Consider the following 26,410-nt stretch of genomic DNA (forward strand, 5'->3'; position numbering starts at 1 on the left):
AAATGTAAATACAGTATGAACTTGTTTCGGGGTCAAATTTGACCAATTTTTAGACAACAGGACCATGTGGATTTGAGTATGGAGCGAGACTGCAAGAGACACGTTCTTGAGGGCATTTTTGGCATTAAAAGACGATGGCTTTGACTCTGCGTGGACTACTTGATCATGGCCGTTTGGTTGCTTGTGAAACGAAACAGAAGGTAATAAAGAATAAAATAACTAGAATTTGGATAATACACATGGAAAAAGCACTAAGAATGGCCATATTATCTTATGATAATTGTATATATAGCACCTATTGGCTATATATATATATATATATATATATATATATATATATATATATATATAAAGAAAGATTTCTATCATCTAAAAATTCTAACAATAGTGAGAGGACTGTTTTACTAATTTTATTTAACTCTACAATATGCCTCTTCATATGTGTGCTTCATTTTTTTGTTGGTCCAGTTATAAAAATCTCAATGAGTTCGTTGGACTATGCCATTATCGACCCCAAACGCATGCATATTATGTGAACTTCTATTATATTTTATAAAATTATTCACTTGTTATTCCGTTGTAAAAGTTGCCAAAGATATAGTTAAAAAGCTTCCCAGCCTAGAAATTTGTCAACCTTGCTTAACCCGTCCTCAGTCGGTCTGCCATCCCATATGGAGGTCACATTATATATCTCTGACATATTTATGTACAATATGATTCTGTGCTAGAATTTATTTTGACAAATGATTTCTCTTTGGTTTCTTGACTAACTCTAATTTTTTAACAACCCTCACAGGTTAGGGTAGATCTAATACTTAGTGTATTTATGAGGTTAAAGCGCATGAACTAGAGTAAATAAATTTAGTTCCCGTTTGGTCATAAATTTTGGTAATTTTGTTTTTTAAATTTTTTAAAAAATATTATTTGTTCATAGAATATGATTAGTTTTTGAAAAATTTCAAGTTCCCAAAAACTGGTTTAGGCTAGTTTTGGGTGAATATTTTTCTTCTGCTCACAAAACTTCAACTTTTTTATTCAAATAAAATACATATCCAAATACAACTTCAACTTTCAAAAATTATTTTTCAACACAACTTTAAAACTATTTCTTTATGGTTCAACCAAATCTATGTCCAAACTTAGCTAATTTAACAAGTGGAAGAACGAAGCTTGGAGCACACTGAATATGCTCAACGGGTCAAGAAGTGAACATCAGAACAAACAACTTAATGAGTAATTGGTAAAAATAGAAGTAATTTTATGCTTTAAATGTTCTACCTTATATTCTTTTTATTTATTTTCTTTTCAATATTGCACACTTTTGCAGGCGTAAGATCGGACTAACCCAAATGTTAGATTCGCTATCTCTAACAAGTATGGGACCTATCTTGGTCTTGCCCACACTAGTCTTGGAACCTCTTCTTCGGCCTTCCCTACTTTTCCTCTTCTCCTTTAATTTTTTTCCTCCATTAAAATAGTAAATAAAGAATACCCCACTTCAAATAGCAAACAGAACCACCAGCTCTCTTCTTCCAACCCAATAACATCTTTTATAAAAATAAAATTAGTATTTTGATTATTTCTTTACTAATTCACATAACTTTGGTTTTGAAGAGTGATATGGATGAAGAAATGTATGGTTTCCATTCAACAAGTGAATACGCGGACAAGGCGTTGATGTCACCGGAGAATTTAATTATGGAAACTGAGTACAACATGACTTACCACAACTACAACACCTTGACTACTCCTCCTATGATGTTTGGATCCGATGATGTTCAATTATCATCGGAAGCTGCTAATTCTGAAAATCATCAAATTAGAGGCAGCTGTAGCAGACGCGATGATACTGAAGATGATGATGAAGATGCTTCAAATATTATCAAGGCTAAAATCGTCTCCCATCCTTATTATCCTAAATTGCTCCGCGCTTATATTGATTGCCAAAAGGTTAAAACACTACTCATATATACAAGCTTTTAATCTGTATTGTTTAAAGTTCCGAGTGTTTTCCAAAACAATATAGTAATTTTAAGTGTTTTCACATCTATTTCTATGATTTGAATTAAAAGACTGAATTTTATTTAAACAGTACATCTCCCACTGACTGTTTAACCTAAATATATTTTCATCATCACTTCTTAGAGATATGTTTTTTCAAAAGTTTCCGAAACTTTGTGATTTGCTTTTCTTTACGAAGAGGGTTATGGCTTTCGAAATCTTTAGCTTCTGCAAATTTGGATATCGATCTTATCTTCTTCTTTTAATTTTCCTTTTTTTTTCCAGTACTTGTAATAATTATTTAGGCTTTAGGTTCTGACTAGGTTTCAATGGTCGTTTATTTTTCAGGTAGGAGCACCACCAGATATAGCTACTGTACTAGAAGAGATAAGGCAACAAAATGACTTTCGTAAAGCAAACGCTACTTCCATATGCATAGGAGCTGATCCTGAACTCGACGAGTTTATGGTTAGTTCTTAATTCTTTCTGTTTGTAGAATTTATAATTGTTACTAGCTGTTATTGACTTTTCTTGCTGGGAACAGTTTGTTTGAAATTTTGATCATATATGCTTATTATATGTGAAAAATAGGAAACGTACTGTGATATATTGGTGAAGTATAAGTCGGATCTGTCTAGGCCTTTCGATGAAGCAACTACGTTCCTCAGCAAGATTGAATTGCAACTCAGCAATCTTTGCAAAGGTTAGTCCAATACTACGTGTTCTCTTTCTCTTTCACATGCTGCAACTACATGTTTTATTTATTTATTTATTTCGATGATGATGGCGTACTTACCAATTTGCCCGCAACTATTTCTTTTCGTCTCTTTTCCTTGTTTTTTTCCCTTCCGAATGAAATTCTTTTACACGAATGATGAATAAATTAAAGTATGAGAATTGTGAAAACACATATGTTGCAAACTAATCTACCAGTACCACTTGACTATCAGCCTCAAAATCACAGTAGTATTTTCCTTGAGCTATAGTTGTCGTACTTATTTCTTGTGTTACTGCAAATTAAGGAAAAGAACAATTAAAAAGCACTTAGGTGGACGCGATAATAATATAGCATAGAGCTCCAAAAAATGACCAAAAAGGTGTCAGAAATAAAAATAATGATATGTATGAGTGAGAGCTTCTTGCCTTATGTGTGGCTGAGTATATGATTTTGGAAATTTTGCTTATTTTGTTGCATGTAATTCACTGAATACAAAATACTATAGCTAACTTAGTAAAGAGCTAGCCATATTTTTCCTCAGGGTTAGATCTGTTTTAGTGCAACTGGGACCTTTCATCCTAGTTTTACTCATATTGTTTTGTGGTGTTTCACTTGTCTCTCTTGCCTTTTGTTTGGTGTCAGAGAAATTTTCTTCTTTTTTTGCATTTAAACCACTTTAGCTCAGAGATTCTGATTTTGACGTATCACAGACTGAGGTGACATGCTATAGTAGGCTATAACATTATTTCAAGAACAGTGACATATGTCCTCTATATCTATCTACCCTAGCCTTGCTTTCCTAGATTCACTGCTGATTATAGGGAGGACATTTGTTGCTGACCGTAACTATATATTTTGGGTATTTATGTAACTATGGTACTAGTATGATTGGAGTTTTAAGGGTTTTTGTCTGTAGCAAATATATCTTAGAATTGTTTAGTTTCCTGTTAAATCAAGAAAGATTTTGCAACTTATGGAACATATTGCAATTGCCATTCTTCTGTTTGATCAATGTGCTGATCCATGGAAACAATCATGTCTATTATGTATGCATTCGTTACTTAACCATTGATTCAATGGTGTGTCATCTCACATTGACTTTTAGTTGCTAAAGTTAAGTTGATTGATTTGGTGTAAAAACCAAGCGTGAGTTATCCTGACCTTAAATATGGAACATGCCTGTAATTTCTATTCCTACAAACTAATGAGAGTATTACATTAAAAAGGAGAAGACACGGGGTAATATCTTAAAATATAGATAGAAAATATAATCAGCTAACTTCCTATCATGTAGTATGAATAGGGTTTATAATTCTTGTAGTTGGACTAGTTTTGTTGCGGGGAGCTGGCTCACGCATATGATAGAGCATAGAATTTGGTAATAACACAATTTTCAGTTTCCTCTCGGATTTATATTTTCATTGCAAGATATTCTTGATCAAGGTAGTTATAATTGTAGCATTATTTACCTTCATCTTCATGACTATACTTTTAATCTATGTTGCTCGAATTTTTTAAAAATATTATCGCATTTAAAAATATATTACTTATGATTAACTTGGATTGAAGTACAATGATGTTGCTTGGCCTTTACTTTCTCATATGTTGAGTACAGTCTACAATGTCGCATGTATTCTCCGAATGTGCATTGCATGTGGAACTGCAGTTAATTGGTCTTTTGCAAAAGGATGTCCAATATTAGCTCAACCCTTTTCTTTTCTCCACAAGTAATTGCTGTAGTTCCTCTTGTTTTCCTAGTATTCTATGAAAGATCCGATTTCAATTTCGTTTTTAAAAATAAATAAATTGATGTTCTGGCCTTCAAAGCCTTAAATGTTTTTTATTTTCTTTGTTAGTTTCAAGTTCCGATATTATAGCATGTGTTTTTGGCAGACTCATTGGGAAGTGTTTGATTTCTCATTGGTGTGCAGTTAAAGTTATCTTTTTTTGGAAGAAAACTCTTCTAAGAATTCAGCCTAATGATTTACTATCACCCTTTGTTCTTATCGTAAGAGATTAAAATCAGGAATCTTAACTAACGTGTCACGTGACAACATTGATCTTTTGTTCAATTCTTTCTCTTTGATCTAACTCTCATGATCTTCTGTCCTAGCCTGGCAGCCTTAACTATACATGCCAAGTACAATTGGAACTTGTTTTTTTAATGCTGTTTTACAAAAATCTTTCACTTTGTTCTGGACTTAAGACTTAGAGTAATATATTGAACTAATTAAATAGGATAAAGTTATGTTATTTTATGCTTCTCCACCCATTAGAAGCTATCATTGTCTACTTCCACAAAAGGTTTGAGTTGAGGCAAATGGCATTTGATCTGTAGAGGGCAGCAGCCTTACACTAAAGAATGGCAAAAAATGGCAGTCTTAAGGTGGAAAAAAAGTTAATCAATCAATTAATGTGTGAAGTAGATATATAAATTCTTTGTGTTTGACAACTATAATTATTTTTTGTTGCAAAGTACAACTTAACTTTTCAGTGATGCTTGGCTATCTATACAAGTATACATATAATTTATTAATCTGGCCTCGTGTGCCTTAATTTTTAACTTGCCAGTTCAGCTGATAATAAAACTTTTGTTTAATTTCCAATCAAGATCACTTTTAGTGGAAGTGCTGTATGACTGCATATGTTCGTTCACGTGCTTAGATTGCATTAAACATGTTTAACTGATAACTGCTGGATGCTGTTTTCCATATGGCTGCTGCTTTTCTTTGTGGTCTGCTTTGCTATCTTTGTGGCTTTACTTCATGTTCAAGTTGATGCATGCTGTATGATTTTTGAGAATTTAATGTTTATGTTTAGCTACCTGTATTATGGTCTTGATGCTTGAGATGTAAGCGTAATACATGTGATTTCTACATTAAATTAATGATATACTCCTCTTATTTTATATATATATTTATATATATATATATATATAAAGGTCGTATAAATTTCTAGTGTCATTGATGTGGCGGATACACTACTCAACTTATAATGAATCCTCACATAGACAATAACGATTCATATATCCAAATTTAAATATGCTTGTGATTGTGGCGTAATAATTGTTATAGTGACGTTCTATTTGTGTTGAAATCAATCTTGTTTCTTAGAGGATTATATGGAATATATTACTAGAAGGTCCGTCTATTTCTTTTTGGTCGTGATTTTTGATGGCAATTTTATTCGTGCGACTCTTACTTAGGTTAACAAAGATTTCTGTTTTAGGGCAAAGTTTCCTCTCTAATGATTTTATTTTTTAAGCTACACGAGATCGAAGGTCACTTCGTAGAATTCCTCTTTATCTTTGTCATGTCTCCCTTTGTTCTCACCTAAACTATCTCCCTTTGTATTCGGTTCTTCAAAGGGAAATTGTAGACTTTTCCTACGTTTTTTTAAGTCCAATTAGAATTCAGCATTCATTTTTTTTCTATGATCCCCCAAGTAATATTCATGATGAGAAATGAATTCTGCATCCATTTCATCATGATCGATCCAACATCAAAGCATCATTCTACCGCCTGTGACATACAAAGTTTGTTAATTTAAGTTGTATACTTGTTTTTCGAAACAATAAATGGAATATATTTTTTTCTTTATGCACGTGTCTATCTATTTTCCAAACATATTTCTAACTTTCTTATGGCCTCGGAATTGGTTTCCATAACCATTCCAAAATCAATAAAAAAAATCATGTCATGATTATAAGATAGACAATAAATATGTGAGTAATTAAAATCTTTTTATTTGCTAATAAAACTTATTCAGTATATGTGTTGGTAGAAGATAAAAAGTATATAGTGTAATAGTCCATGTGGCTGCACATCTTTGACACCTACCTTGTAAGGAAAAATAAATAAATGTCACCCATAGCAAAGTTGAGATATTAACGAAAAACAGAAATAGAAGAGTAAGGTGGGGTTGGGAAGTGATATAAAAAGGGTAGGACCAATGAAGAAAAACTTTAATGGAGAGAAAGCCCGTGTAGAGCGGGTGGTCTAAATACTTAATCACATGGACTCCCGCGCTTTCCGCTGCCAATCCTAACTCTTTTCTTTTCTTCTTTCTTTATCCATCTAAGTACTACTCCTATCAAACACTTGCACACGGACACAATTTTCTGTCACTATTTACTCTCTCTCTATCTATATGCAACACCTACTTTATTTTTTTAATTTTTTTTACTCGCGGTGATATACCTTCTACCTTTACCAAATAACTTTGCCTATTATAGTTTTGACAGTTAAAAAATTAATGATATTTTTTTAATCTCAATTTTGATTTGAACTCTAATCTCTACTGAATATTCATCTCATTAATCAGTATACTATATCCATTTAGTACATTCTTTTCTTATATTGAAAAATTCACGGAAAATTTTATTTTGTGTCTCATACAACTGATACTAGTTGTATGAGGTAACTTTTTTGTCTCACAATTTTATGGACCCAAAAGTATAAGATCGAGATTCACAAATTTGTAAGACAAAAAAAACCAGTTGTATCAATCGCACGAGACACATAATAAAACTTCTCGAAAACCCACTGAGACTGAAAGCAGCAGCTGCTGCTGCCATTTGCAACTGCAGCATAGTGGATGTCAAATCTTAGTGGGTCAGTGTCGAGTCATGGGCCTTTGTGCTCCCCAATGTCTCTTTGCTCCCATATCTTTCTATTATTTGTGGGTCCCGCAACTAACACTTCTTTCTTTTATATTATCGATTTTATGCTCTTTCTATTAGTAGTTCTATTTATTTTTTGTTTTATTTTATATAACGGTATTTCTTTACCTGTAACAACAAGATCAACACTTTTTATTATATTAAATCTATTTAATTCTAATATACTATTTAAAATTTCTAATGATGTCATCTTTTAATTATAAAATGTGTTTAAAATCGTATTAAGTTTCATAATATTTTTGGTATGTTGTATATATTGAACCTATATTTAAAAATAAAAAAGTGGGAGTAATATAAATGTATGGTCTGAGCAGGATCTCAAGTTGACCCTTTGCCCAAAGTTTCATTGGGCATTTTGTTTAGTAATTTCTGTCTGCACTTTTTTTTGGTGGAAAATAAATTTTTATTCATCATCCCAAACCAAACATATATATTTTTCATCATTCTTCCGCTATTTCTATTCTATCCTTACTAACTTTCCTCTATCTCATCTATACTTTCATTTTCATGGACTGTTACTATACATTTCTTTTCTATCTAGCTATATAGTGACTCTATCCAGCTTATTCCTTTCTTGTTCTTCTTCTTCTTCTTCTGTACAGCTTCCATGCACCTGTTTTTGCATGTGTATTGTATCTGCTCCAATATTGCTTGTGGTCTTGGCACTCTTTTCATCCATACTGCTTCATTCCTAGCTCTCCATATGTGGTAGATGACTGCTGCCAGTGCTGACATTGTGAATGCTCTACCTATTCTCCCTTGTGCTATTCTTGCCATCCTTCTCCATATCCCTGTCACCTCAGTGTTCTTTATATTCATACCCAGCCATTTGCAAACTTCAGCTAAGCACATCTTAGAGAATGTGCATTCAAAGTATAGGTGATCCATTGTTTCGGTATTTCCTTCACATAACATACAATCACTATCTTCTGTTATTTTCATTCTCAGTGTTCTATCCTTTGTCAGTAGTTTCCTTTTCATTGCAAGCCAGCAGATGAAGCTATGCTTAGGGATGTTCATTTTATTCCACACTTCTCTGCTCCAAGCCCATTGTTTCAGTCTTCCTTTTTCTCCAGTGGTATCCACTCTTGATTGTGTATTATCATGTACTTGCTTGCCATCCATTTCCTGTATAACCTGCAACATATATATCTCGTATAGAGCATATTTTCCTCCAATACCAGCTACTGTATTGGGAAGGATTATATTGCCACCAGTCTTCTCCTTTCAGGTATATATGATTGATCCATTTGACCCACAATGTGTCTTCTTTATTTGCTATGTGCCAGACATACTTTGCTATAGCAGATTCATTCTATATGATGCACTCCCTTATTCCCAATCCTCCTTCTCTTTTAGGTCTACACACAAGGTCCCATGCAACTAGTGTCACCTTATTTGATATGCCTTTTCCAGCCTATAGGTAGTTTCTGCATATTGCAATGATGTCCTTAAGAACCTTCTTTGGTAGGATAAAAATAACAGCCCAATATGAGTGAATGTTTATTAGCACTGAGTTGATCAACTGGACCCTACCTGCATATGATAGGTTTCTCGATCCCCATGAGTGTATTCTTGCACTAAGTTTGTCCACCAACATTTCACAGTCTCCTGCATTTAGTTTCCTTGCAGCTATGAGCACCCCCAAGTATTTGAATGGTAATTTCCCCTGTTTGTAGCCAGTGATTTCACATATTCCTTCTAAACAGTCTATCCATGTTTGCATTATATACATTTGATTTCCCTGCATTAGTGCTCAGCCCAGATGCTTCTGAAAATGTTTGTAGCCCTCTCAACATAAGCATAATGCTGGTGTACTCACCTTTGCAAAACAATAAGACATCATCTGCAAAGCATAGGTGGTTTAGCTTCAGTTCTTTGCTTTTTGTGTGAAATGCAAATCCATCTAATGTGGCTACCCATTGCATTATTCTTGTGAAGTACTCCATACATATTACAAACAGGAGAGGTGATATAGGATCACCCTGTCTCAAACCCCTTCTCCCCTTAATACATCCATATAATCCTCCATTTATAGCAATCGAGTATTGAGTTGTTGAGATGCAAACCATAGTCCATTTGATGAATTTGGGAGGAAAGTTTAGTGCATGCAGCATTTCTTCCATAAATCCCCATTCTACAGAATCGTATGCCTTTTTTAGATAATTTTTTATCAAACAACTGCTTGTTGATTTCTTCCTGTTATACAATTTCACCAGATCTTGACATATTAGGATGTTCTGCACTATGCTTCTACCTTCCACAAATGCACTTTGGTTCTTAACTATTATTGATGGCAGGACTCCTCTTAACCTGTCACACAACACCTTTGAAATTATTTTATAGACTGTATTGCAGCATGCAATAGGTCTATAGTCACCTACTTCAGCTGCATGATTGTTTTTTGGGATGAGAGTCAAAGTTGTTTTATTGATTATCCTGAGCATTTTTGATGTGTTGAAGAACTCCTTGACACTTTCAATGACATCTTGCTTTACCACTGACCAGCAGTCCTTATAGAATTGAGATCCATAGCCATCAGGTCCTACGGACTTGTCTCCTGCAATTGACCATAATGCTGCCTTAATTTCCTTTTCTGTAACTGGAGCTTCTAGTTGTTCCCTTTGTTTTTGTTGGACCACATGCCCTTTCCTTACAAGATTGCTACGTACATTTTGCCTATCTCCTTTGCTTTCTCCCAGCAACTCCTTGTAAAATTTTATAACGGCATCTGTTATCCCCTCAACATCTGTTATCATATTCCCTTTTGCATCTTTAATTGAGAATATCCTATTTGTATTTTTTCTTGCTTTTATTACTTCGTGGAAGTATTTTGTATTTTGATCCCCCTGTCTTATCCATTGTATCTTGCTTTTTTGTCTTAAGAACTGCTCTTTAGCAGCCTTCCATCTGATACTCTCTTTCATCCATCTGCATTCCTCTTTAATTAATTCAACATTCTTAGGATCTTTTTGAATCTTTCCTTGACATTCTGTTAGTTTGGCCATTGTTGTTTCAGCCCTTTTCTCCACATATGAGAATCTTTCTTTGTTTAATCTTTGCAGTATGCTTTTAGTTCTATGCAGCTTGCCTACCAATTTGTACATCTGTGTGCCTTGTATTTCTTTTTCCCAAACTTCTTGAACTCTTGTTTGGAATTCTGGGATCACACTCCACATGTTGATATATCTGAACTGTCTTTTCCCCCTGCATTCCTTCCTTCTCAGTTTATAATTGCTAGACAGTGATCATAGATGCCTTCATTCATGAAATGCACCTCTGATGTAGGCAATTCAGTCACCCATTCATTATTAACCAACACTCTATCTATCCTGCTGTATACTCTGCTGTCTCCACCTTGTTTATTATTCCATATGAAGAAGGCTCATGAGGACCTCAGCTCCTTCAAACCACAACCTTCTATGCATTGTCTAAAGTCTCTAGTTCGGCCATAGTTACCTTGCTTCCTATTCTTTCCTCCTTGCTTAGCACACAGTTAAAGTCTCCCATTACAGCCCATGGTCCATCCATTTTGACCCCTATTTGATTGATGTCTTCCCATAGTTTCCTCCTTGCTGCTTGTTCATTGAAGCCATACACCATGGTAACATTAAAAGTCAATCCAATCCCCCTATGTTTTACTGTACTGTGAATCATTTGTTCTGTAACTTCTCTGATATCCACCTCATATAGCTGAGGTTTCCACAGCATCCAAATCCTACCATTTGGATGCTTGTCTAAATTTGTAATAAACGACCAGCCTTAACAAAGATAAAAAGAAGCTTTGTGTGCCTTAGCTCTTTTTATCTTTGTTTCCAGAAACCCAAACAAGCCTACTCTCAAGTTGTGGATAAACAGATTCATTTCTTTCTGCTTATCTAGCTTGTTTAGGCCTCTGGCATTCCAAAAACCAATACTATCTATTAGGGTTGAGGTGTCCCCCACCCTTCCCATGTCCAGGTCCTCCCTCAGCTTCACCTCCTCCAGGGCTGGAAGGTTTAGCTATCCCTTCCTTTCTATTACTTTGTTCTTCTAATGTTGCAAATGAGTTTCCTGTATTTATTTGAGGTTCTATGATCACTATCCCTCTCCTTGCATACCTTCTTCTGTAATAGTTGTCATCCCGTCTTTGCTTCCCCATCAGTTGTTTCCCTGCCCTTTGTTGAAACCTCTCTTCAACACCTATATCTTTGCCCCTTTTCTTTGGTTGTTTCTGGCTGTTCTCCTTTATTATTCTTCTCTATTCCCTGTTGTGTTTCTTCCTTCTTTTCCTGGGCTCTATTGTTTATCTCTTCCCTTATATATTTCATGCACTCCTTCAGATCATGTCCATGGTTTTTGCATTTAGTACAAAGTATTGGCTTCCATTCAAACTCCACCTCTTGTTCCACAATGTGGCCATGCTCATTTTCAAACATTACTGTGTCTGGAAATACCTTATTGATTGGTACTTCCACCAGTATTCTAGCATGTCATTCTCTCCTTCATAGTAGTTGCTTTGTCTGTCTTCAATGGGTTTCCTACCAGCCCCGCTATTTTTGCTAAAGCCTGTTTTCCCCAGTACTTCACATTCAGCCCTGGTAGTCTAATCCAAACTGGTATGTTATCTATTATCTCCTTTTTCAGTTCTATATCCGGCTGCCAAGGTTTAACTATTACTGGCTTTCTATCAAACATCTGGACTCCTTCTTCTACTACTTTAGTTCTGCTCTCAGTTGTATGAAATCTGACCAGAAACACACCTCTTTGTACTTGTGCTACTAGATCAATTCCCAGTTTTCCCCAAATTCTATTAAAATACCCTTCCATGACATTTTGTGGTGGATTAGATCCCAACACATAGCATACTACACCAGTTTTTATTCTACCTCCTCATGGATATCTTCCAGTGTTATTTTCACATTACTGTTAATAGGTGATTCTCGTTTAAGATCCTCACCTTCCTCCAATGGAACAGTAGCCACAACTTTGCTCCACGATCTAGATCCTTGAGCTTGTGTCTCACTTTGTGATTCAAGTTCAATTGCTTCGTCCTCCACCTTATCAGCCCACGATTTCCTACATGCATCACTCCCCTGCATATTTTCAGATTGTGTCCTCACTGGTGTTACCATTGGTGTTGACATTGCTGATACTCGCTCGAAGTTTAGTGGAACTATTCTAGTAATTGCATTCAAATTCCTTGCTTTCTTCGAATCTTCTGTCCTCGGAATACCTTTTCCTCCTTGATTTCCTTGATTTTGATCTGAATTTGCCATTTGATTGCTTTGCCCTCTCGCTCCAGCCTTCGATTTCCTACCCATGTTTAGCGTTAGCTGAGAGAAAATTTCATTCTAGAGAGAGAAAGTTTTGACTCATGTCTGCACTTTTTACTTTAACTCTTAAATATCAATTGTAATATTTGTAATTATTCTTAGTTAGTTCTTTGTACCCTAAAATACTAAATAGTACTCCACAAATGTTTAATAAAGAAAGAATTATTTCACACTATAGCTTCCAAAAACTAAATAAATATCTAATACTCCCCCGATTATAAAATACTACTTCTTCCGTTTCATATTAAATGAGGTAGTTTGATTCGGCACGGAGTTTAAGAAAAAAAGAAGACTTTAGGAACTTGTGGTCTTAAAAGCTTAAGGGGTAAAAAATTTGTGAGGACATGACATTTGTGTGGCTATAAAAGCTTCTCATTAAGAGTAAATGAGTAAAATGAAAGAGTTTAAAGTTGAATTATTTTCAAATTTAGAAATGTGTCATTTATTTTGGAACAGACTAAAAACAAAAGTACCTCATTTAATATGAAACGGAGGGAGTCCCAATATTAGCAAATTCTAGGTGGGTGTGGAAGAGTTCATGGGTACCATCCATATATACACAAAAAATTGATATACGTCTTGTTGTTGTTGTCACTCCAATTAGACTTATTGCAGTATCCTTTCTTTCAGTTCTCACTTTGAAACGACTCAACATGTCATGGCCTGAAACATTTCATCCATTCCAAAATAAATGACACATTTCTAAATTTGGAAATAATTCAACTTTAAACTCTTTCATTTTACCCATTTACCCTTAATGAGAAGCTTTTATAGCCACACAAATGTCATGGCCCCACAAATTTTTTACTCCTTAAGCTTTTAAGACCACAAATTCCTAAAGTCTTTTTTTTTTTTTCTTAAACTCCGTGCCAAGTTAAACTACCTCATTTAATATGAAACGGAGGGAGTACCAATATTAGCAAATTCTACGTGGGTGTGGAAGAATTCATGGGTACCATCCATATATACACAAAAAATTGATATACGTCTTGTTGTTGTTGTCACTCCGATTCTTTGAAACGACTCAACATGTCATGGCCCGAAACATTTCATGCTATCACGAGATTTCATTTTATTTACTTAACTAGTAAATTTGGCGCGCTTCGCGCGGTTATAAAAATGATAAAATTTGAGAAAACTCTGTAAAAATCAAAAATATAAATTAGATAAAATCATCATTTCTTTGTTGTATTTATGTAAGAGAATTCTATTTAACTCTTACACGAAGCCTTGAATGATTAACATACGGAGGGACAAAATGTAATATACACACACACACAGTAACTATATATAGAATCCCCTTAACTTATTCGAGTGTTTAATTTTTATATTTTGATATCTCTTAGTGAAAATTTAAGCTTTGCCATTATTTATAGGCGTCAGTAACCAAGTTATGAATCAATTGTGTACTGCAAATAGGCTAGTGCAAGAAGTTTACGTAAGTTATAATATATATATATATATATATAAGGACATCAATGAAGCAGTTATATATATTGCAAATGGCTAGAAGATGAGACGGAGTTATGATCACCTTCTTCAGAGAACACTCAGGCCTCCTATTAGATTCCATAAATCAATTAAACTTCCAACTCAAAGGTTATTCCATAAATTGGCGAAAGGAAGATCAAATCAATAAAAACATTCAAAATTATGATTTTACTTTGCTGATCTTCATGGTAGAAATTTACATAACTCAAAATAATATATTACTATGTAACTTGGTTTAATTTTATATTGCCGTTAATTATATATACATCTTCTAAAACATAGTTATCCATCTTTAAAGGAAGAAAAACTATAATTCAAACATATCAAATGAAAAGCACACCAAAATTTTTAAAAAGCTTAAAGAATTAAAACGGATGCAATGATCTCACACAAAAGAAATACTAACAAAGTAAATAAACAATAATTATGTTTGAAATAAAAGAATTACTAAAGATGCTTCTAAATACCAATCACCTATCTCACAATTAATATAACAACGGAAGGCCAGGAGTATTACAAACTGGCAATTGTCTTTTTATACGTTAATTTCACTTCTTTCGTCTCCGTTGATTTCTTCTCCGCTTTGGAGCCTTCGGATACCATTAAAGAATGAAAAATGGTTTAAAACATTTACAACATCCAGGTTGATTGCATAATATGCAAAAATCAAAATTAGAGCAGAAAAAGAATGGGCAACCTGATGGGACAATTTCAAGGAAATAACTCAGTGACATTTATTAAAATTTTTACCTGGTATTCACAAGATAAATAGTACAACAACATTTGGAGCAACTTCACAAAACATACTGGGAATAACAAAGAAACAGATGCACACCACTTGAATTTGTGAGTAAAAGAACGAAGAAAACTATGAATTTGTCAGCCTCCCATAGAAACTCCAATGAGCGTCGTTCCCCATCTTGACTCAATGTGAATGAAAGAGGGAGCAATATAGTCCATGCATATGCTTTTTTTGGTAGAATTTCAAACGGGCTAACATTAGTACATATTAATAGTAGTAACTGTTAATTATTGGGAAGGGGAAAAGATACAATATAGACTATAGAGTGGCGTTCAGAGAAGACTGAAGCGACATTTATTTTTTGATCCTTAATTGATATAACTATTGATTTTAGTCTAGGCAGTTATGGAAGAAGTTGACTGTTGTGATTCTTATAATAAATAAAATAAAGAAAGAGGCGAGTATTGTATTGAAATGAGAGGAAATTCCCAAAAAATCGAGAAATTAGATAAATATAATTCCTAGTATTTGAGACATGCCACATCACATTTCTCATTCCCACAATTATATATATATATATATAGAGAGAGAGAGAGAGATAGATAGATCGTTTAATAGTGTAAATATTTTTTGTATTTTTATTGCATAGAATTTAGAATTCTTATTTTAATGGTATACACTTTGGGGTCGTTACTCGTTTGGTAAGATGTATTGGGGGGAAAATACGTGTATTAGCTTTGATATCATTAACCCCTTATTTGCTACCTTGTACTTTTCATAACCTATGTATAGCTAATAATTGTATTAGTATGCTCCCTATTTGGTACTACTCTTATACATTGCAAACGGTATTAGCAATATCATATTCTATAATATATGGATAAACATGTATAAAGACAAAATTGCCCTTTCAAAACCTTCAATGTACCAAACCAAACAGTCAATAAGAAATAATCTTAGCATAATTAATTCTGGTATTATTAATGCCAGCATTACTAATACACCATATTCAATACTATTTTTATACACCCTATCAAGCGACCCCTTTATGTTTTCATGGTTCCTAGAATAGCTAGTCAGATTCCTCCTTTATTTCTCTAATCATTTATATTAAATGTGTGATCATATCACTTCATGTAAAAGCTTAAATTGTTAAAAGATAGTACATTTTTATTAATTTAATTATATTTTTAATATGTCTCTTCTCGTGCTATTTAATTACTCAAAATACGTAAAAGTTCTTTGTAACATGTGAGGACTAAATTCATTTTCATAAACCAAACATGGATTTTTTATTTTTATTTTGATGATGATAGTGCTAAGACTTAAACTTAGGTTTCGTGCAACTCTAATACGATATTGAAGTGCGTATCTATTTCATGTAAAAGCTTAAAGAGTAAGGTATAATTTCTCCCAGCCTCACTCTGATAAAAACATTAATCTCGATCTGATATATACTTGAGATTGTATATACTTTTATACTACTAGGTAAAAACAAATCTTAAATCACATGTAACAGGATGGGAGATATACTCATGTTAGTAATATTGGCTTCCAGAAAAATGAAATTATTATCATTTGCAATGCTAGCAAAATTTTCCTTTATCATTGAGGCCTCTTATCTTATGTTGTTTGGATTCTTCAAAAATGCCGTTGGGAGTGTGTCGAATCCTTCAAAAGGGATGCATTTTGGAGGATCCAACACGAGGTGCGGCAATATTTTGGAGAGTCCGAGCAAGATACCTCTTTATCTTTCTAGCATCTTGATATGTAGTCTCCAGGGTGATAATTTTTTTATTTTATTTTTTTACACAACCTGAACTAGAATTCTATATTTGTTCCTTTTAGTATATTCACTGGTACTTCTGACGTTCTGATTTATCGATGTTTTCTAATAAGCTTTTGTTCAAGCTACCTCTTCTTAAGTGAAGTCTTTTTCTGGACTTCCATAAAATAACTGCTTCATCTGAAATTTTTGTGAAGCAGCCAGACTTGAACTAGAATATGTGCTCAAGTCAGTATGAGTATGAACCTCATTCCTTTTTCCCACCTTCACTTCCAATTATTTTCAATTAAGAAAATGAACGAGAATATATAAATGCACTTAGCTCGTCTAGATTAATTTTTTAACCTTCTATCTTCCATTGAGTAATAAAGAAAATTTCAAAGATAATTATCTGTTTATTTCTGTCTTTTTTGTTGGGTAATTTGGGAAAGAGGAGTATTCTTAATCAGTCAAATTCTCATGATCGATAAGTGGAGGAATGTTTCTTTATTTATGTTTGACTCAAAAGATATTGGAACCTTTTTGGACAAATCAATTAAAGAAAATGAAAGGGTAAATTTTAGTTAGACATAATAAATTTCAGATCAATGAGCTAATTGAAAGAATAATATACGAGATAAAATATAGGTAATCGATCTTATTGAAACTCTTCATTGTAGCTCCCATTAATCAATGGGAGAGGTAGTTTTACATGTTTTTCTGGAGATTACTCCTTTCTTCTTTATTATGAAGATTACAAGGAGAAAACTCAGGAGAGAGGATGGAAGGAAGCCCCCCGATCGAAGGTTTTCCCGTATTATATATAGTCATGGGACCTTTGCTATTCACTCGGTCCGACGCTCTCTTACACTATGTCTGCCTTGGTCGTCCTTTAAACGTTGTTTCTTCTAACTCGACGGGTATCGAGAGTGCTAGATGTGGAGTAGACCATGTTGTCTTTCGCTGCTTTGCCGCCTAGGCTGGATGTTGGTCAGCTTAACCACAACAGTCAGATTTTGACCAATACAGTTAGTCCCTCCGTCTGTCGGGGTCGTCTCCTGTCGGGCCAGGCAGACGGATCATGATTGCTACGAATTCGAGAGAAATCTGACTACTTGTTCCTTGGTTATGCTTTTTAGGTTTCAAGTGGGATGAGGGCGTTCTTTCGATATCCTTGGATCGTTGCGGTTGTTTCAGAACCGAAACGTCGTTTGACATTAAAGCGTTGTTTCGTGGCTGCCGCCATTATGACACACATTCCTGGGGAACCGAAATGTTTCGTGCCCTATCAGATTCGATGGCGACTCTTGGGTTTCCTGCTTGGGGGATTTATGTCTCTTATAAATAGAAGGAACGCATCATTCGATTGACACACTTCTTTGCCTTTTGCTTGAAAGAATTCTGCAGATATACTTTCTTCCTGATACTCCGAGTTATCGTTTGCCCTTAGTTAATTGAAAACTGTCATCCTTTCTTTCCGTTGTCTTTTTGCCGCATCATCTTGACAAAATGGCTGGTGATTCCTCTCGCACCGATCTCCCTGTCATAATTCCGGCATTGGAAAATGTTGCTCATGCCATTGGAGGGGCAGAAGTGGTGGAAGACGAGGAGGTCCCGTCGGTAGTTGAGATTTTGCCTCGTCCTGGGATAAAATTGACCGACTTCAGCAGTTGCGCCGGGGTGGAGCTGGAACCTGTCCCCTCCATTATGAGAGAAGAAGATATTCCCGAGTTGAAATCTAGGTGGGGAATCCCCAGTTACGTTGACATGCGACCGACGGTAGGGAATGACATAGTCCATTTTGACCGCCCCGAGTACTGCGTGTTCTATGCCTACCCCTTTCTTATCGGGTACACACTTCCTCTCCTCCTACTGGTGATAGATTTCTGCCGTTTTTACAAGGTCTGCCCCGCCCAGCTTCCGCCGTACCTGTACAAGCTGTTTCTTATGTTGCTCAAGTTCGCGGAACTCGTCGGTCGTGAGATCACTTTGGATCACATGCTCAATATCTTCGCCCCTCAACTTATCCGCACCATGATGATCCATATGCGTCCTCGAGGGTCGAAGAGTCTGGTGGTGAAAATGGACGACAGGAGTAACCGTCGTTTCTATGAGAATTATTTCTATGTGCGGACTGAGCATATTGTGGCGGATCCAATGAGGTTCCCTGAGAAGTGGAACTTTGCATGTAAGTTTCTTATGTTTTATTTTTTAGTCGTTGAGATGCCCGACCGCTTTCTATTACAGTACTAAACCCCATTGTCTTTGTAGCTGAGAAATTGCCCCCTCCATCTGTTGAGGGTATCCGCGAGTGGGTGAGTGCCATCCTTCCCCATAGGTGGGGGTTTGCACATGGTCGGCCTTTTATGAGAAATTTGGACGCAGGCCCCTCACAGGTCAAATGTCGTTTCAGCTTGCTATTTTTCCTCTCTTTTTACTCAGTTACTTATGTGCGGTTTTGTCGATGCCGGGGAGAGTGCGGGGAGCGAGGGCTCCTTCATTAGCTTTTCGTCAGCCGTCATCGTCTCCTCGCACCTACCGCCCGGCCTTCGTTGAGGGCTGCTTCAGTCAAGCGGCGGCTGTGGTTATTCCTGCGGAGGCCACTTCTCAGATTGAGGTCCCGACTCGTGTCGCTCGTCTGACGGATGAATCTTCCCGTGCTGAGGAAGAAGAAAGGCCGTCTAAGAGTCGGCGAGTGGAATTCGAGGCAGCTCCTTTGACTGTAATTCACCTGGACGACTCTCCCTTGACAGAATCTGGGACGGGGGTTGACACCGCTCCACCCATAAAGATGGAGACAACCGTCGTATCTGCCCCATCGACGGAGATTCCTGCTGCTATTGTTGATCAGCAACCTGCCCTGATAGGGGGCCAGATTTCTGAGGCTGCCGTTGTGGTTTCAGATGTACCCTCATCCTCCGTACCTGGTCGTGCTTCCTCCTCAGCAACTGAAAGGGGAATAGGCGTTGTGGTCGACGATTATGAATCTGATTCGGACCTCGATCCTAATGATGTGAGGATGTTTGAGGAGGGTATTACCCACTAGGTGGTTAGTGAGGGAGGGTCGTCTCGTATTTTTGAGATTTCTTCGGATGTTAATCTCCTGGGGGACACGTAGGATCTGGTGCCACAATTCGACATTTTGTGTTCTGCTGCCGAGAACGAGGCTCTCCAAAACGTTCCTGATGTCGATTTGATGAATGAGGTGGCCGCTATGGGCTTGAGAGTACGTTGCACTTTTCTTTTATACTTCTCTCAGTTTTCTTGTTGATATGGCTTTAACCCATATTCTCGTTTTTCAGACGTACATAGTGGAAGTGGAGAGTGCGCAGGGCCGACATTCGGGCCAAGCTTTTCTTGAAGATATTGGAAAAGTATCGATGCTATCGCAATAAGTGTCGTGAGATGCACGAGTGACTGAGGGAGAATCCCGGTACTCGATCCCTAGGTGAGGAATTGGATAAGAGAGACCAGCAGTTGATGGAGGCCATTCGCAGGAACAATGTGCTCGAAGAGCAGCTTCGCGCGAAGGATGAGGAGCTCGAGGTGGGAAAGGGGGTGGCAGCAGAGTATGATTATCTTCAGGGGAGACTGAGGTCAATGCAAGCCGAAATGGACAAAAATCTTGTGAAGGTCGAGGCGATGAGTGCAGAGTGGATGGGAAAGATAGCCGAGTTGGAGAGAAATGTCGCCGGACTACAGAGTATCGAGAGTGCCTAGTCTGCGGCTTCAGCAAGGGCGGCGACCTTAGAAAACACTATCCGCGTCCTCCAGTTTGAGCAGGAGTCGGAGAGAGCGACGACAACGCTAATAGAGGCGAGGCTTGAGGAGCGTATTGGTGAGATCGACCGGGAAACTTCGACCTTAGGAGATCGGGTCGCTGCTCTTGAGGTAGAGAATATTGGCATAGATTGAGTCTTCCTCCGCCGCTGTTCCCCACCGCTTACACGAGCTTTAGGTTCATGCTGAAGCTTAGCGGGATATATACAAGAGCCTGTGGGAGGCGGGCAATGTTACTGAGGCCGCATATGAAGGAGCACGAGCAAAAGCGTGAAAGGCTCGTGTCAACTGTGGTTATGACTCTGCGACTCTGGAGGCCGAAGAGGGCGCGAATGATGAGGGAGAGCTCCCTGGAGTTGATGGCGATGATGGTGGCGGTGATGACGCCGAGTGAAAGAATGTTGTCTTAGTCTGTTTCTTTTATTCATTGTCGGTTGTCGTTGTTCCTTTCTTCTTTTCTTCTTTTCTCTTTTTTTATTGTTGGCTTGGGCCATGTGTAATTTGCGACCGTTAGCACGGTGACTGTATAAAGAAGAATTTTTTCGTTGTCATTTTCCTTGTACTTTATCTTTGTTTTCGCTTTTCATGATTTTGGTGCGGGGTAGTCTCCCATATGGCAAATCCCGGTCTTTCCTCCCCTTTTTGTTCACTGACGGCCCTTGGCCTTATATATATTTTGAACTTTTCTCTTTGGTGATGGCTCATGTCCTTGGGGGTGCCTTGGGGTGTGATTTCGAACTTTTGTCGAAATATCAAACCGTCATTGTTTGATCGAGGTCGAACTCTTCTTTTTGGCGAAGGCCCTTGGCCTTAAAGGGCGTTATTTCGAACTTATCGAAATAGTAACCCATTGTCGTTCAGTCGAGATCGAAATTTTCCTTTTGGCGAAGGCCCTTGGCCTTAAAGGGTGTTATTTCGAACTTAGCGAAATAGTAACCCATCGTCGTTCGATGGAGGACGAATTCTTCTTTTTGGCAAAGGCCCTTGGCCTTAAAGAGTGTTATTTCGAACTTATCGAAAGAGTAACCCGTCGCCATTCGATCGAGGTCGAATTCTTCTTTTTGGCGAAGGCCCTTGGTCTTAAAGGGTGTTATTTAGAAATTATCGAAATAGTAACCTGTCGTCGTACGGTCGAGGTCGAACTCTTCCTTTTGGCGAAGGCCCTTGGCCTTACAGGATATTATTTCGAACTTATCAAAATAGTAACCCGTCATCGTTCGATCGAGGTCGAATTCTTATTTTTTGGCGAAGGTCCTTGGCCTTATAGGGTGTTATTTCAAACTTATTGATATAGTAACCCGTCGTCGTTCAATCGAGGTCGAACTCTTCTTTTTGGTGAAGACCCTTGGTCTTAAAGGGTGTTATTTCGAACTTGTCGAAATAGAAACTTGTCGCCGTTCGATCGAGGTGGAATTCTTCTTTTTGGCGATGACCCTTGGCCTTAAAAGGGTGTTATTTCGAACTTGTCGAAATAGTAACATGTCGCCGTTCGATCGAGGTCGAATTCTTCTTTTTGGCAAAGGCCCTTGGCCTTAAAGGGTGTTATTTCGAACTTTTCGAAATAGTAACATGTCGTCGTTCGAGGTCGAATTCTTCTTTTTGGCAAAGGCCCTGGACCTTAAAAGATGTTATTTCGAACTTTTTGAAATAGTAACCCGTCATCGCTCGATCGAGGTCGAATTCTACTTTTTTGGCGAAGGCCCTTGGCCTTAAAGAGTGTTATTTAGAACTTATCGAAATAATAGCCCGTCGTTGTTCGATCAAGGTCAAACTCTTCTTTTTGGCGAAGGCCCTTGGCCTTAAAGGGTGTTAACGCGTCGTCATTCGATCGAGGTCGAACTCTTCTTTTTGGCGAAGGCCCTTGGCCTTAAATGGTATTATAGCAACATGCCGTCGTTCGATCAAGGCTGAATTCTTCCTTTTGGCGAAGGCCCTTGGCCTTAAAGGGCGTTATTTCGAACTTGACTAAATAGTACCTCATCGTCAGTCCCAGTTTTTGGAGAGTCGGGCATCCTCGAAGGGAGTCATAATTTGCTTGATATTGTCTGCATCAGAAGGCATAATGTCAGAGAGTATGAAACGTTACTGTTTCGCTTATGTTCATTTTGTGCCCATATTGGAGTTTCTTTGCCTGATTCCAGCCTTCCGGCCTGAAGATGCCATTGGCGGGCGATATTTCGGTAGTCTTGTAGTGGTTTCTCATTCTTTAATTGAGATGTTTCTTTGCTCGCTCGCCCGCGCGACATTTGTGTTCCTGCTTGAGCGAAGAGCAGAAGGTGAGTTAAAATGATACTTTCCTTACCCCCATCCGATGAACCGGTGAATGAGAGCAGGTTTGTAACGTTGCTCGTTTTGTTTGGCATTTTGATGGTTGATGGGGCGAGGATTTCTAAATTCGGTGACTCTATTCGACTCTGCTTCCCCTTCTATGCTGTGCCTTTGTCCCGCGTGGGTTGAGTTTTGCCTTGGCGCTTTTTCCGGTGGTTAATTGTGTTTTTTGTCTTTGATCTGGAAGAGACTAGGAAATTTCACTAAGAAATTCCCACAAACGGGAGCCAAATTGTTTGACTCAAAAAATATTGGAACATTTTTGGACAAATCAATTAATGAAAATGAAAGGGTAAATCTTAGTTAGACATAATAAATTTTAGATCAATGAGCTAATTGAAAGAATAGTATACGAGATAAAATAGAGGTAATCGGTCTTATTGAGACTTTTCATCGTGGCTCCCATTAATCAATGAGAGAGGTAGTTTTACATGTTTTTCTGGAGATTACTCCTTTCTTCTTTATTATGAAGATTACAAGGAGAGAACTCAGGAGAGAGGATGGAAGGAAGCCCCCCAATCGAAGGTTTTCCCCTATTATATATAGTCATGGGACCTTTGCTATTCACTCGGTTCGACGCTCTATCACACTATGTCTGCCTTGGTCGTCCTTTAAACGTTGTTTCTTCTGACTCGACGGGTATCGAGAGTGCTGGATGTGGATTAGACCATGTTGTCTTTCGCTGCCTTGCCGCCTGGGCGGGATGTTGGTCAGCTTGACCACAATGGTCAGATTTTGACCAATACAATTTACTTCTCTCAAGTTCATTTGTATAAAATAGCTATAGTATATAGGTGTTATTAAGAAGTAGTATCCTAACAAGTACCTCGTTTAGTAGATATATCATAATTTATTTCTAAACTATATATGCTCCTTACATAATCTCTTGAATACATGAACTAAGAAAATCACACATATTTTGAGAGTAATCTAGTAGTATTATGTTTTTCCAATAGTCCTTACAGCTTATAAGAGAGAGGTTTCCACTCCCCTTATATAAATTATATTTCATCTCTTTTGGGATTCTCTCATAGGACGTAAAAGAGAAGAGTACTGCTTCATTTAGTTTTCTTTTATCTCGTGTGTGAGTGCAAGATGTTACAAAAACAAGTTTGAGAACTTTTTTGAACGCATCTCTTTTCTGTCTTTGCGTGCCGGCGTGTGCATTGTATCCTTATGCTTTTGACTAGAACTAGATAAATGATTAGTTAACACATGAATGTATAAACTCTTAGGAAAGATTTTCTCTTATTTGTTTTGCGCAAAACGAAATGAACTTTAACAAAGTCCGTTAGGATGTGTGAAGAGCTTATATAACCAGAGGCGGAGCCATTGATTTGATGCTTATAGGTTCGGAATTTTATTAAATTCAAATTTATACGTTTTAAATAATTTATTTTTGTATATTAAATGAATTTTCTAAGATCAATACAGAACTTGAACCAAAATTACTAAGTTCACCTGAACCCGTACCTTAAACTCTAATTCTGCTCCTGTATACAACTAACAAAGTCCATCCTGATCTAATATGTAGTTAATTGTGCATTTGATTGTTGCAGATGATGGTGGTGTATCATCAGATGAAGAGTTGAGTTGTGGGGAGGTAGAAGGACAGAGAAGTGAGGATAATGAACTAAAGGGCAGACTCCTACGTAAGTTTGGGAGTCACCTAAGTAGTCTAAAATTGGAGTTCTCAAAGAAAAAGAAGAAAGGAAAGCTACCAAAAGAGGCAAGGCAAATGTTACTTGCATGGTGGAATGACCACTATAGATGGCCTTACCCTACGGTTTGTACTTCTTATTTATATCCATCTTTTACATTTACATTAATGCCTTTTTGTTCTTGTTCTTCGGTATCTTTAAAAATGCATGCTCTAAATATAGTGTATTTTTTGAGGATTTGACATAGGTGCACCAACAATTTTAGGAAGTCCGAGCAACATAGTATCAAACTGCTTTTCTCGTAATTCTACGAGTTTAACATTTATACACTGATAATTTAAAAAGATAATTACACAATTAGGTTACTATTAAATCAATTACAAGTAAGTTTTTATGATAGACATGCATTAATTGATAACCTGGTAAAAATAATGTATCCGGCTATTTCAGGTTAAACTATCGATAATGAAAAAATTCTTTAATTTGTCTAACTTAAATCCTAGTTATGTTGGTAATTGATAACATGCCCTTGATAAGCATGCAAAGCTAATCTTTATAACTGAAAATACTATATCATGTTATTAGATCATATTTTCACTATTCCTTCGTGGCATAGACTTTTTCTTCAACATATCAACCTAATAAGTCTAATGAGTTTAGAAAATAAACGAGTACAGACAGTAGTTTGGCTAGTCTCTCATCGACAAATTTTAATTCATTGGTAATTTCACTCACTTTTTTTTTTAAGTTTCGTTTTGTTGTTTCTGATAAAACCCTTATCACTATTAAAAATTCGGTAAATACCGACCAAAAAAACCGACCAACATTGGTTGGTTATGGATAATTACCGACCAAAACACAACCAAATATGCTTGGACTATTTTGATGGTCGTTTTAATATACCGACCAAAGTTGGTTGGAAATTACCGACCAATGTTGGTCGGTCAATTAAATTAAAAATAAAATATTGCAAAAAAAAAAAACCCGACCAAAGTTGGTTAATATTTTAATTATTTAATCAAAAGATTCATCATATGGGAATCGAATCGGGGTGTGTACTGCTACATGATACTATTCTACCACTAGATCATTGGTGCATTTTGTTTTAAGATTGTCTTATTTTTTTAATACTCTTTAATTGTATTTTCGCACGAAAATAACCGACCAAAGATGGTCGGTTTTATTAAAAAATAAAATTACTGACCAAAGTTGGTTGGTTTTTTTAATATTAATTTTTATTTATTTTAATTGCAAAAACCGACCAAAGTTGGTCGGTTTCTTGAAAAATAAATTTTGCGGGACTCGAAAATAGTTTCCCGTATTTTTGCGCCAAAGAAAACCGACCAAAGTTGGTCGGTTTCATAAAAAAAAAAATTAAAATATTTTGAAAAACCGACCAACATTGATCGGTTTTTGGCCGGTTTTTTGACCAACAAAGTTGGTTGGTTTTTCTTGGTCGGTTTTTGCCGAATTTCTAGTAGTGTATATTATTCTTGCTAATTAAACCCTCAAGAGGATGGGTTGGACCAATTCATTTTTTTTTCCAATATATATATAATTATGTGGCTGATTTTATATAGGAAGGAGATAAAAATTCACTAGCAGAATCAACGGGACTAGATCCGAAGCAGATCAACAATTGGTTTATAAACCAAAGGAAGAGACATTGGAAACCATCAGAGAATATGCAGTTAGCTGTTATGGATAATCTTAGTGGCCAATTCTTCTCAGATGATTGAGTCGACATTGTATCCCTCATTTCTCTTTACATATATATATTTTTGGATAATTACTAGAAAAAGAAAGATTATATTTTGCTAATACTGATTAATCCAGTCTCTATACAAATAATGGTAGAGATTAATGTTGAATTCAGCTTCATGTAAATATTCAAGCTAACTGCTACAATGCTTACCCAATATCAGAAA

General features: G+C 36.5%; 1 protein-coding gene across 2 annotated transcripts; it reads left to right on the forward strand.

Annotated features, from left to right (window-relative positions):
* Positions 1–1,215: 1,215 nt before the first annotated feature.
* Positions 1,216–26,410, forward strand: LOC104212200 (homeobox protein knotted-1-like 6). Of its 2 annotated transcripts, XM_070160473.1 has the most exons (6): positions 1,216–1,240; positions 1,615–1,950; positions 2,350–2,469; positions 2,593–2,704; positions 24,381–24,607; positions 26,063–26,410. In XM_070160473.1, the coding sequence occupies exons 2-6, from the start codon at positions 1,621–1,623 to the stop codon at positions 26,219–26,221; spliced, it is 948 nt and encodes a 315-aa protein (XP_070016574.1). In that variant the 5' UTR covers positions 1,216–1,240; positions 1,615–1,620; the 3' UTR covers positions 26,222–26,410. The 2 variants fall into 2 exon arrangements, with proteins under 2 accessions (XP_070016574.1, XP_009759718.1); XM_009761416.2 differs by lacking the exon at positions 1,216–1,240 and having other exon boundaries at positions 1,418–1,950.

This window comes from Nicotiana sylvestris, chromosome 10, assembly GCF_000393655.2.
Source record: "Nicotiana sylvestris chromosome 10, ASM39365v2, whole genome shotgun sequence".
NCBI lineage: Eukaryota > Viridiplantae > Streptophyta > Magnoliopsida > Solanales > Solanaceae > Nicotiana > Nicotiana sylvestris.